Source organism: Camponotus vicinus, unplaced genomic scaffold (assembly GCF_025532165.1).
Source record: "Camponotus vicinus isolate PSW18456_S1 unplaced genomic scaffold, iyCamVici1.0 SCAF_2, whole genome shotgun sequence".
Taxonomy (NCBI): domain Eukaryota; kingdom Metazoa; phylum Arthropoda; class Insecta; order Hymenoptera; family Formicidae; genus Camponotus; species Camponotus vicinus.
Window position 1 is genome coordinate 21604929 of NW_028141956.1, and position 12777 is coordinate 21617705.

At 43.9% G+C, this 12777-nt stretch overlaps 1 protein-coding gene and 1 pseudogene across 1 annotated transcript; both read right to left on the reverse strand.

Annotated features, from left to right (window-relative positions):
* Window positions 1–458: 458 nt before the first annotated feature.
* Window positions 459–1772, reverse strand: LOC145967189 (uncharacterized). Its single transcript, XM_083091842.1, has one exon. It carries the CDS (start codon window positions 1770–1772, stop codon window positions 459–461), a length of 1314 nt encoding a protein of 437 aa, XP_082947968.1.
* An 8563-nt stretch (window positions 1773–10335) lies between these two features.
* Window positions 10336–11253, reverse strand: LOC145967190 (uncharacterized; annotated as a pseudogene).
* Between the last annotated feature and the right edge of the window lie 1524 nt (window positions 11254–12777).

Genomic DNA, 12777 nt, shown 5'->3' on the forward strand with positions numbered 1-12777 from the left:
ACTCCAGCCGACCCTTAAGGAGCAATCGTTTTATATTGGATATAATTGCCAAAAACTATTATATATATAAAACATTTAGTTCCGATAAGTGGCCCACAGGTGGCGTCGTCGTCATTTGTGAAATGATTTATTTATTAATTTTCGATAAAATAATGCAATAATCGTTAAACTAATGATGGAGCAATAGGGAGCAATCGTTTTATACCGGATATAATTGCCGAAAACCATTAGAAATATGTTTTTCAGTAAAAATAGTCAATTTTACGTTTTTTGCAAATATTTAAAAAAATATTAATTTTAGAAGGGGAGCAATTGTAGATTCGAACGGAGCAATTAAGGAGCAATCGTTTGAGCTATGTAGTAGTAGTAGTAGTAGTAATAAAAACGGGTGGGGCTAGATCAGTCCCTGATGTCACTTAGATCTAAAAGATCTTCTGTAACCCCGTGGTTGTCTGAGGTTATAAGTGGCGATCCAATTTGGCCCTTACAAGAAGGTTATGTAGATTGCCCACCCTCACGTTTTGTAATGCACTGGGTTCAACGAATATGTGACCCCAGAGTGTGTATCTCCTAAGAGCAAGTGCGGGGCAGTAGCACAGAATGTGAATGCTGTCCTCTTTTTCTTCGCCGCATAGTCGGCAGTCTTTCCGCTCGGCCAGACCGAGATTGAATAAGTGGGCCCTGAGGGCCACATGGCCCGTGAGCAGGCCAATGGAGATATTGAGCTTCTTTCTGTTCATAGTTAGGAGTTCATCCCTCCTTTTAGAAAGGGGTTGGTTTAGCAATAACTTGGCTTGATGACAGCCCTGAATCTGGCCCCACGAAACCAGATGTTCCCGTTTCAGAGACTCTTTGATGAGTCTTTTATCTATGGTAAAGGGGACGTCGACGACTTGTCTAGCCGGGACCTCGAGGGTGCCTAGCTTTGCCAGGCCGTCCGCCACTTCATTGCCATGAATTCCCTGATGACCGGGAACCCAGGCTAAGGTGATCCTATTGGATTCGCCTAGTCTGTTGAGCGCTAGCATGCAGTCCCAAACTACCGAGGACTCAGTGGTGGTCTTGGCTAGAGCGTTAATGGCTGCCCTACTATCGGAGTAGATGAGTATATTTCTATTGGTGGCTTTAACTAAGGTTAAGGTGTTTGCGCACTCAAGGATTGCTAGAACCTCAGCTTGGAAAACCGTGACCAGCTCCTCTAGGGAGTAAGATTCCTTGTGGTTAGTCCTTGAGCCGTAGACTCCAGCTCCAAATCGTCCTTCCGCCCCCGAGCCATCCGTGTACCAGATGTCCCAGTTTGGCCGGCAGATTCGTTCTGGTTTACTCCAATCTTCCCTAGAAGGTATCTGGGTTTTGAAGAACTTAGAGACCTGGGATTTCCTAGGTATTCTATCCTGCAGCAGAGAGAATGGGTGTTCATGGAGGAACGATAGCCTGACATGACCAAGATGCCGTCCTCTCCACTCACCCTGACACTTTAGTCTGTAGGCAGAAAGTTTGGCTGTGCTGATAATAAAGCGGTCCAGGGGAGGAAGACAGAGTGCAATCTCAAGCGCCTCTGTAGGAGTGATTTTCATGGCCCCCATCGCCGCCCTGAGGTAACAACCCTGTAGGTTTCTGAGTAGGTTCCTGACCCCCACTTTCTCCACCCTGGGCCACCAGACCACCGCAGCATATGTGAGACGGGGCAGTAGAATGGCTTTGTAGATCCAGAGGGCAATATTGGGTTTAATGCCCCACGTTTTACCTACAACCCTTCTACATGCCCACATGGAGGTGTAAAATTTCTTACGTTTGACTTCAAGATGAAATTTCCAGCTTAGTTTGGGATCAAGATGTATCCCCAGCTACTTCACCGAAGAAGTGTATGGTAACTCTTTGCCCCAGAGCCTCAAAGGCCCTATAGGTTCGGGCTTGTATTTTTTGGTAAAAATCATGGCCTCGGTCTTAGACGGATTAATCGTGAGACCTTTGGCTTGACACCAGTTTTGAATAATCTTAAGTGCTTTATCCATGAGCTCCTTAAGAGTTGAGAGAAAGCTGCCTCTCACGATTGCAGCCACGTCATCCGCATAGCCACAAACGAGAAGGCCCGCTTCTTGTAATTTGACCAGAAGTTCGTCTACCACCAGGCACCACAAGAACGGAGAGAGAACGCCGCCCTGCGGGCAACCTCTGGCCGGGAGACCACTCAAAGTTTTATCTCCATAGTCAACAGTCAGAACTCTGTCCAATAGCATGCTTTGCGTCCAGTCGATCAGAGTTTCGGGGATGTGATGCCTGTGCATAGCCTCTTTGATCGCTGTATATGAGGTGGTATCAAATGCCCCCTCAATATCCAGAAATAATTCTAGGGCATACCCACCAGTCGCCAGCTGTGTCTCAATCTTGCTCACAAGGTGATGAAGGGCAGTATCCGTGGATCTGCCCGCCCTATAGGCGTATTGAGAAAGTGCCAGCGATCGGGTAGTAAGGGGATATGTCCTAATATGGCTGTCTATCAGTCTCTCCAGTGTCTTCAAAACAAAGGAGGTAAGGCTAATGGGTCTGAAGTCTTTGGCCAAGATATGGCCGTTTCTGCCTGGTTTAGGTATAAAAGTGACTCTGGTGCCACTCCAGACAAGGGGCACGTGTCTAAGGGCTATGCTAGCCCTAAGCACTTTAACTAGGGGGCCTATCAAAAGACTTAAACCCTCTTGTAAACAGGCGGGATAAATCCCGTCTGGTCCAGGTGATTTATAAGGCTTGAAGGTTTTAACAGCCCATTCAACACCTTTGGGATGGACTATCTTCGCTAGAGAAAGATAGGCATTCTCCGTGGCAATCGGCATTGCATCCATCGAGTGAGATACCAACATCGCTCTGGAATCGCATATCACTGTGTTCAAAAGCAGCATTAGGTGTGAGGTCTGGATAGCTGTGAGGTCTAGATAGCTCAGTGGTCTAGAGCAGTTGCCCGGAAAGCGAAAGACTCGGGTTCGATTCCCGATCCAGCCACTTGCGCCTCACATATTTTTCTAGTCTGCGAATATTGTTTTCTAGCAATTATTCGTTAGGCTGAAAAATGTGTGAATGCTCTCTCCACAGGATATGCGTCAATGCCGTTGCCACGGATGGATTCTGTCGCTCGTTGATCAAATGGGCGTAAAGACACGTCCGACCTCCTCCCACATGCATCCCTATCTTTCTCTGGAATCGGCATTAAACTATAGTCCCGTTTCATACCGAAGGCCAGTCGGAAGCCAGCATGCACGCGAATACCTTCACCGGCACTTATTTGGTCAGCGAGCGATCTTTCAGGGATTCTCCGGACGGCACCGACGAGCACAACGCCGTAGAGTGACCACATCCCCCAAGATCCTTCTAGTATATACTAAAATCCCCACTGTACCAAATAGCAGTGGCGGATGGACCCTAAGATAGGGCCGGGGCAGGCCTCCAGAGAAAGATAGGGATGTATGTGGGAGGAGGTCGGACGTATCTTTACGCCCATTTGATCAACGAGCGACAGAATCCATCCGTGGCAACGGCATTGACATATATCCAGTGGAGAGAACATTCACACATTTTTCAGCCTAACGAATAATTGCTAGAATACAATATTCGCAGACTAGAAAAATATGTGAGGCGCAAGTGGCTGGATCGGGAATCGAACCCGAGTCTTTCGCTTTCCGGCCAATTGCTCTAGACCACTGAGCTATTCAGACCTCACACCTAATTCTGCTTTTTAACACAGTGATATGTGACTCCAGAGCGATGTTGGTATCCCACTCGATGGATCCATCAGTGGCAACGGCATCGATGCATATCCTGTGGAGAGAGCATTCACACATTTTTCAGCCTAACGAATAATTGCTAGAAAACAATATTCGCGGACTAGAAAAATATGTGAGGCGCAAGTGGCTGGATCGGGAATCGAACCCGAGTCTTTCGCTTTCCGGGCAACTGTTCTAGACCACTGAGCTATCCAAACCTCACACCTAATGCTGCTTTTTAACACAGCGATATGCGACTCCAGAGCGATGTTGGTATCCCACTCGATGGATCCATCAGTGGCAACGGCATCGACGCATATCCTGTGGAGAGAGCATTCACACATTTTTCAGCCTAACGAATAATTGCTAGAAAACAATATTCGCGGACTAGAAAAATATGTGAGGCGCAAGTGGCTGGATCGGGAATTGAACCCGAGTCTTTCGCTTTCCGGGCAACTGTTCTAGACCACTGAGCTATCCAAACCTCACACCTAATGCTGCTTTTTAACACAGCGATATGCGACTCCAGAGCGATGTTGGTATCTTGCTCGATGGATGCAATGCCGATTGCCATGGAGGATCCTTGAAAAGGTCGCTCGCTGACCAAATAAGTGCCGGTGGAGATATTCGCGTGCATGCTGGCTTCCGACTGGCCTTCCGTATGAAACGGCACCGACGAGCACAACGCCGTAGAGTGACCACATCCCCCAAGATCCCTCTAGTATATACTAAAATCCTCACTGTACCAAATAGCAGTGGCAGATGGACCCTAAGATAGGGCCAGGGCAGGCCTCCAGAGAAAGATAGGGATGTATGTGGGAGGAGATCGGACGTGTCTTTACGCCCATTTGATCAACGAGCGACAGAATCCATCCGTGGCAACGGCATTGACGCATATCCTGTGGAGAGAGCATTCACACATTTTTCAGCCTAACGAATAATTGCTAGAAAACAATATTCGCAGACTAGAAAGATATGTGAAGCGCAAGTGGCTGGATCGGGAATCGAACCCGAGTCTTTCGCTTTCCGGGTAGTGATGTGCGATCGTATGATAAAAATCGATTTTTGAATCGATTTTGAATCGCACATGTAAAAATCGATTCTCATAAAAATCGGAATACAAAAAATCGATCTCATGAAAATCGATTTTTTTTACATTATAAAAGAAGAAATATGCCGAAACGTAAAGAAATTAATTAAAGTGTACTTTTTTTACTTAAAAAATCATAGCAGACCTTCGGGAATTCAAGCTGGTCGAGCTAATCCTAAAGAGAGCCGAGGCCGAGATCCTTTGCGAGTCGACAATTTTAGTCGAGTGTAGAATCGAATTCTAGCTAAAGCCGCAAACCTTGGAGGACCGACGATTACTAGTTCAGGAGTTAAGTAGGTTTTGAAAGGTGTAAGATAAATACTTTAAATAACGCATTGATCTTTTTCAATTTTCTTTATTAATCATTGAGCCAGTCTTTAAATGAAAGCGACGAAAGAAACAACAATTGTTGTAAATGTGTTGGTGAAAGCCTGTTTCGACGTTCGGTTACAATATTACCTGCCTTTGAAAATAAGCGTTCTGACGGGACAGATGTTGCTACTGCAGATAGATAACGACGTGCTACCTTACTTAATATCGGATACATATTATTATTGTACCAGTATTTCAAAGGGTCATCATTCAATTTAGATGTCGATTGATTCAGGTAATGTTTCAGATCTGCTGGCATTTCACTTTGAGAAGAGGTTTCTTCTTCATTAACTGTCTGATATTTACTGAGGAGGCTCTCGTGGTAAGACCAGAGACTATCATCGTTGGGGAGCTCTTTTTCTGGAGTAAAGTTTTCTTTATTTTGAACATTTAGTGATTCTTTAGAAATTAATTTCATCTCTTTTATAATCTTTTGCATCGCTTGTGAGTACGCGAGTGGACTATTAAAATACAATTTTTTGAACCTTGGATCCAGGATTGTTGAAACAGCGAGAAGAGTAATGTATTCGACTTTTCCGAATCTCTTCTCAAAACTGTCCAAAAGTAGCACTCTTAACTTAATTCCTCCGCTTGTGGTCAAATTCGTCTCTGATGTATCGATTTTATTTTTCACAAAGTTTATTAAAGGGATGACTCTGCTGGCCGTTACATAAATTTGTCCACACGCTTCTCGCGATGCGCTTTCGACAGGCTTCAATATCTGGACCGTCTCTTTTGCAAGCTGCAATTCACTTGCTGTTAACATTACAGGCGATTTGGGAAATTTGAGTAGTACTGCGCTGACGCTTTCTGATATTTCAATAAATCGATCGAGCATAAAGTATGTCGAATTCCATCTGGTGGAAACACTTTGAATCAGTTTTTTATCAGTGTATTTCCTAAGCTCATCCGCCGCTGCTACAGATTGTTTAAAAAACGTGACAAGTGCTTTTACCTTCTCGCATAAAGCGTGAATCATCGGTTCTCCATCGATGACCTTGGATGCAACGAGATTCAAAGTGTGAGCGAAGCATACTATGTGTTTTTGTTTTCCGAAACTGTCAGTGACAGCCTTCAATATGTTTGCACCGTTATCTGTTACAACAGCGACAACTTTCTCTGTCGCGATTCTCCATTGTGTACAGGTATGCAGCAACCATTCGCTCAAATAATCCGCTGTATGTCGTTCTTCGAGTGGAGTTACGCCTAGCATAACGGATTCTAGTTTATCTTCCGATATAAAGTGTGCAGTCATTCCTAAATAACTTCGTGTATTCAAAGTATCCGTCCAGACGTCTGATGTTAACGTTATTGCATCCGCAACCGAAAGCTTCGATTTGATAACCATGGATAATAATTCGTATTTTTCTTCCATCAGACGTGTGATCGATTTTCGGCTAGGAATCTTATATAGAGGAATTGCTGTTTTAACAAAATGTTGAAATCCTTCGTCTTCCACTATTTGATAAGGCTGGTTATCCTTCGCTATCATAAATAAAATAGCGTTTGTGATTTGACCAGCTTTGGAACCTCCTTCTGAAAAAATAAATAACATTTATATATATTTATTATATTTACATTTATTATTTATATATACATTTATTATTATATATATATTATATTTATTATTATTATTATATTACATATATATATATATATATATATATATATATATATAGTATATTATATTGTTTTGATATAAAGAGCAGGTACGAAATTACTCAAAAAACAAGGCATGAGAGAAAAAATAAAAATAATTTAAATTTTTACCACGGAAGGATTGTACATCTTGAAATGTACTGTCAATCTTCGGTTGTTTAGATTTTGATTGAAATGATAACAAAGCTTCAGATCTAGATGCAGGCCTGAATGTGGTTGGAACATTTGACGAATCTGAAAGTAGTGCGGTAATCTCACTACATTCTATCTCTTTAGTTTGTACCCTGTTAGGATTATCAGCATCACTTTGTTCGGCCTATATTAGAATATAGAGAATATGAGAGAATATATATATTAAAATAACCAATCAGTACTTTCACTACTTTCAGTCTTCAAATAATTAAAATTGTTCATTAAAGTATACAACAGAATGAGTCATATCATACGTTAGATTCTGAATTCAGACACATTTTTTTAATTACAGGCTCTGTTTCGATGACTTCGAGATGATTTCGTTTAAGGTGGTTCATCAAATTCGTCGTGTTGCCGCCTGTTTTAACGTTAACATGACAAATTTTGCATTTAGCACTGCCATCACCACTTATAAAAAATTTCCACGTAGAACTCTTCTTTGACTTAACAGACACTGCAAAGTGCAAAAACAATCATATTTTAAAGCAATAAAAAGAATGTCACTTCGAAAGATAGTTTCTTATGCAGATTAGTACACTAAGCTAAGCACTGTTTAGTATTATGTTGAATATTTTTTTTTCTATATGTACAAAAAGTTATTTGAGTAATATTGAGTAGGTCATGCTATTCGACATTACTTGAAATAGATATTTTTTTTGCTTACTGCTTACTCTGGTCAGAGACAAAAGACAAACCAATGAAAACCCAAAGAGTCCAATGAAAGTTAATAAAAATTCCTTCTTCCTTCTAGAAATTAAATTCAGAGTTCCGTGCACATGCACACACAAAGCATATCATTAGAACCTATTAGCCCATAACAATCTGCTATATTAATATGAAAAATAGGGTAAAGCGCTATGCTAAGGATAGTGAATTTGAGGTTAACGGCATACATTTAAACTTTATTATCTATTTAAAACTTAGTATTCACTATTTAAAACTTAATACTCACCGATATCAGTAGAATGTCAGAAAAACGATGACGAATAACGAATAAAACTTGATGTACGTATCATTAACGAGAATCTATCAGCCTACGACGATCCGCTATATTTATTACGTCTTACGAAAAGTGTGTGTTAGTGTGGGTCCACAACCTTGCTTTAAGTGACGGAGTCGTAAGAAATTAACCAATCACAGTTGAATATGAGAAGAATAATTGAATACAATTGGTTAGTTTCTTACGACTCCGTCACTTAAAGCAAGATTGTGGACCAAGGGTTATGCGTCGTCTACAATGAGATTTAAAGGAGACTTAAGGCGTAAGACTTAAGAAATTGACCAATTACAGTCGAGTATTCTCTTAATACTTGAAGTCTCCTTAAAATCTCATTGTAGACGCCGCATAACATCAGTAGAATGTCAGAAAACAGCACAAAAAATAATCGATTCTAGCTTTAAAAAATCGATTCTCTCAAAAATCAGGTACTATGGAATCGATACAAAAAATCGATTTTTCTCGTCGAGAAAATCGATTTTCATGAAGATCGATTCAGAATCGCACATCACTATTTCCGGGCAACTGCTCTAGACCACTGAGCTATCCAGACCTCACACCTAATGCTGCTTTTTAACACAGTGATATGCGACTCCAGAGCGATGTTGGTATCTCACTCGATGGATGCAATGCCGATTGCCACGGAGAATCCCTGAAAAGTCGCTCGCTGACCAAATAAGTCCCGGTGGAGGTATTCGCGTGCATGCTGGCTTCCGACTGGCCTTCCGTATGAAACGGCACCGACGAGCACAACGCCGTAGAGTGACCACATCCCCCAAGATCCCTCTAGTATATACTAAAATCCCCACTGTACCAAATAGCAGTGGCGGATGGACCCTAAGATAGGGCCGGGGCAGGCCTCCAAAGAAAGATAGGGATGTATGTGGGAGGAGGTCGGACGTGTCTTTACGCCCATTTGATCAACGAGCAACAGAATCCATCCGTGGCAACGACATTGACGCATATTCTGGAGAGAGCATTCACACACCAATGCCTGGGTCTCACACGGGCGTTAGGAAGATTGTCAACCGTTCGAAAACCTGGGAAATGAGTCTCCATAAGGTGCTCGATGGATTCAGTGAGGTTGACTGTGTAGCCTGTGTCGGGACGCTTAAGACATCCCAACTGGGTGCGATTGTCAGAGCTGAGTATTCTATTTAGAGGCCTCTGGAGCGCTCTCGATGCTTGCGCAGAACTCTCTCCAGCTGCTGCGTTTACTTTTGACTATTTCCTTGCTATACCTGCGTTGGGCGTTCCTAAAGGCTTCCCAGTGCGAAGATAAGCAAGAGTTTCTTGCCCTGTTAAAGAGTCTCCTGGTCTCGGATCTGAGCTTTGACAGCTCTTTGTTCCACCAGGGAACTTTGGTCTGGGACCGTATAAGTTTCAGGGGGCAGTTTGCCTCAAAGGTATCCGAGATAGCGTTGCTTAAGCAAGCCGCGGCAGTTTCCAGGTTATCCCTGGTATGGAATCTCGTCGGAACGGTAGTCTATTCTTCAAGTCTATTCTTAGTCTATTCTTCAAGTCTAGCCTGAAGCCGTCCCAAGTCGTTTTCCTAGGATTTCGCATCCGCAAGATCGTAGGTTGCTGGCGAAGGGTGAGGCGGGTCTGCTTGTGATCGGATCCTGAAGGTTCGTCTAAGACCCTCCAGTCTCTTACCAGTTCAGACACGCCCTTGGTACAAATAGTAATATCGATTACCTCCTGTCTTCTAGCGTACATGAAGGAAGGTTCCGTACCTCTGTTTAGGATGATAAGTCCCTTGTCCAGGATGAAGTCATGTAGGCTCTCCCCTCTCGGGTTGATGTTTGAGCTCCCCCAACTAACATGGTGGGAGTTAGCATCACAGCCCAGGAGGAGTTCGAGTCCTGCTTCCTCAGCATGGGCAACCAGGTTCTTGACATTGTCCTGAGGTGGAGGATCGCAGGAATCATAGGGCATGTATGCCGACCCTATGAGTAAGTCCATTGTCTTCCCCTCCTCCAGGTTGATGCTCGTCTGGACGACAGTTAGATCTTCGCTGCTAAGCTGAGGCAGAAAAGTGATATTAAGGCCTTTTGCTGCAATGCATGTCCTTAGTTTGCGGTTCGAGCAGGCTCTGAAAATAGTTCCACAGCCGCCCAAACCTTTGATGGCATTATTCAGGAGCCAAGGCTCCTGGATAATGGCAAGGTGTGTGTGCATCGCAGCAGTGCTCCTGGCAAGGATAGCCGAGGCGCCTTTACTGTGATGCAAGTTAATTTGGGTGATGGGTACCGTGGAGACCGTCATATTTAGGCAGTCTCCCGTGGTATTCCCTCCACAGATTCAGGCTTCCTGCCGCACTCCTTTTCAAGCAGCCTAACGGTTGCCCGTCCAAGACTGCAGCTGGGCCTGAAATTGCAGGACTTCAGGGCGTCCAGAGACTAATCCCCAATCAGACAGGCGAAGTGGGTGCTCGTGGCATCCCTACTCACGCTCCTCCTGGTGACGATCCAATCTCCGGTCGCCAATCCTGCGTTTTGTCTGCCGAGGAGCCTCAAGGCTTCCTCAGAAGACAAGTCTGGCTCCTCCACGTGTACCACCACTCGATGGCGTTTAGGCAGCTCGTCGACCGGCACTACACGTAGGGAGTTTCCCCCCACCTTCAGTTCGGTGGATAGGCTTTTTAGCCAGTCCCCCGACTGCTCGTCGTCGCACGCGAAAACAAAGGCTCCGTCTCTCTCCCAGGAGCCGGAGAATGTGGGGGCTTTTGTACCCTTGGGTAACTCGAGGATACGCCCTCTGATCATTTTCCTGATCAATCCACAGTCCACGGCTCCTAGCTTCTTATCAGGAAAGCCCTCCAAAATGAGGGCTAATCTGATAAACTCTTTGGTCGCTTGGGCATATGACCCTTGATCATTGATCTTGGGTCGTTTGTCCTGGCGAATATTGGGGCTAGGGGTGTTATTCCCCGGCCGGGCGCGTTTAAGCGCCACAGTCAGGGCCCCACCGCTACTGGGCCTAGGACTAGAATCAGCTTCAGCGGGAGGGATTTGGGCTTTAGTAGCCTTTCCCTCCCTCTGAAGCTGTTTCTTGTAGCGTTTCCTTGCAGCTCCGCTATATCTAACTTGGGTTTTGGGTGCCCCTGAGTTGCTTTCCTCCGGTCGTTCACTCCCTAAGGAAGCCACGCCCTGGAGGACTTTGTCCATAGTTGTGTCTTTATCTGTATGTTTGTTAGTCATGTCCATGTTTGTCCCACGAGTACCGCGGAAGCGCGATATCACCCAACCAGAGCCGCGAATGGCTGGGGCTTGGCTAAATACCCCGGAGGTCGCCCGGTATCCGGGGGAACCGTTCGAGACGCAGCACCCCCTGCGCCACGCAGCCGTCGGTACGGTTTCATTAACACCTTGGCTTGGGGGGTCCCTCTTCGTTGGTCGCACCCGGCTCCACCCCTTAAACGGGTGGGCCCGGATGCGACCATAAGCCCCTCCACCACGCCAAGGTGGAGACCCATTCGGGGGGTCGTTTGAGCTATAGTTTATTAAAAAATATTCACTTCCAGCTCTAACTTATTTCCGGCACCTAAAAGCGGGCCGTGACACCTCTCATTCTTCTCTCTGGTCATTTGAAATTATAGTAAATGCTAGTTTTATTTCTTAACCGTAGTTTAACTATTTCTAAGGCCTAGTTCCACAATCCCGTTAACCCGAGTTTAAGTGGCGAATGGAAACCGGCCCTAAACGGCCAAAATTGGCTGTTCAATATAAACTCAGTTTATGTACGTTTAAACCTGAGCAAATAGTTGAAATCAATATTCAGAGCAAATAGTTGAAATCAATATTCAGTAGAAATCAATATTCAGGTTAATTTACGTTAATCGAATATCACTAGAAGTTATGTTCTAAAGGCCAGTGTCCACGATACTAGAAATCGGTCCGAGTTCTCGATCTGAGATCTCGAATAGAATTAGTTGTACTTTTATGACTGTAGATAGCGTGATAGTCGAGTATGCGAGGTTAGAGTTACTATAATTTATATCAACATTAAAATATTGGAAAGAAAAACAATATAAAAATATTGTGAAATTCTAATTGTTATAAATTGTAATAAAAACAATATCTTGTAATATATATAATAGATTTGTTCCTACATAATCTATATAAGCCTAGTAACTAGTATGGAAATATGGGACAGGATGCATTTTTCTGTTCGAGATTTCTATTCGAGATATTCATTCGAGTTGCCTGTGTACACGATTCGAGTTTTAGTAACTTTTTCTCCGATCGAGAACTCGGACAGATTTCTAGCATCGTGGACACAGGCCTTTAAACCGTGTTGGTAGAAACGGGCATCACTGAACTATACAGGGCGATCCTGAAAAACGTTATGTCTTTAAAATGACGTATTCCTGACACCATTCTAAGACAATTTTTCCTTTACCAAAATTTGATTTGAAGCGTAGTTTTTGAATTATGAGCAAAAATAGTTAGTAAATCACGCGTCGGGTACAGAAGGCAGGCAGGAGCGGCGCGGCGTGCCGCGAGCGCGGGCGCAGCTGACCGCCCGACGGGTGATTATCACCGCATGAGTCGCTAACTATTTTATCTTATAACATAAAATTATGCTTTAAATAAAATTTTGGTAAAGAAGAAAATGTCTTAGAATTACGTCAGAAATACGTGTTCCTTAAAATAACGTTATTATAATAATGAAAAGTTGTTCCGGATCGCCGGCCGTCCGACGTTGCA

Coding starts and splice junctions, on each gene's coding strand:
- LOC145967189 (XM_083091842.1), bottom strand. CDS start 1,772: ATGTGGGCATGTAGAAGGGTTGTAGGTAAAACGTGGGGCATTAAACCC.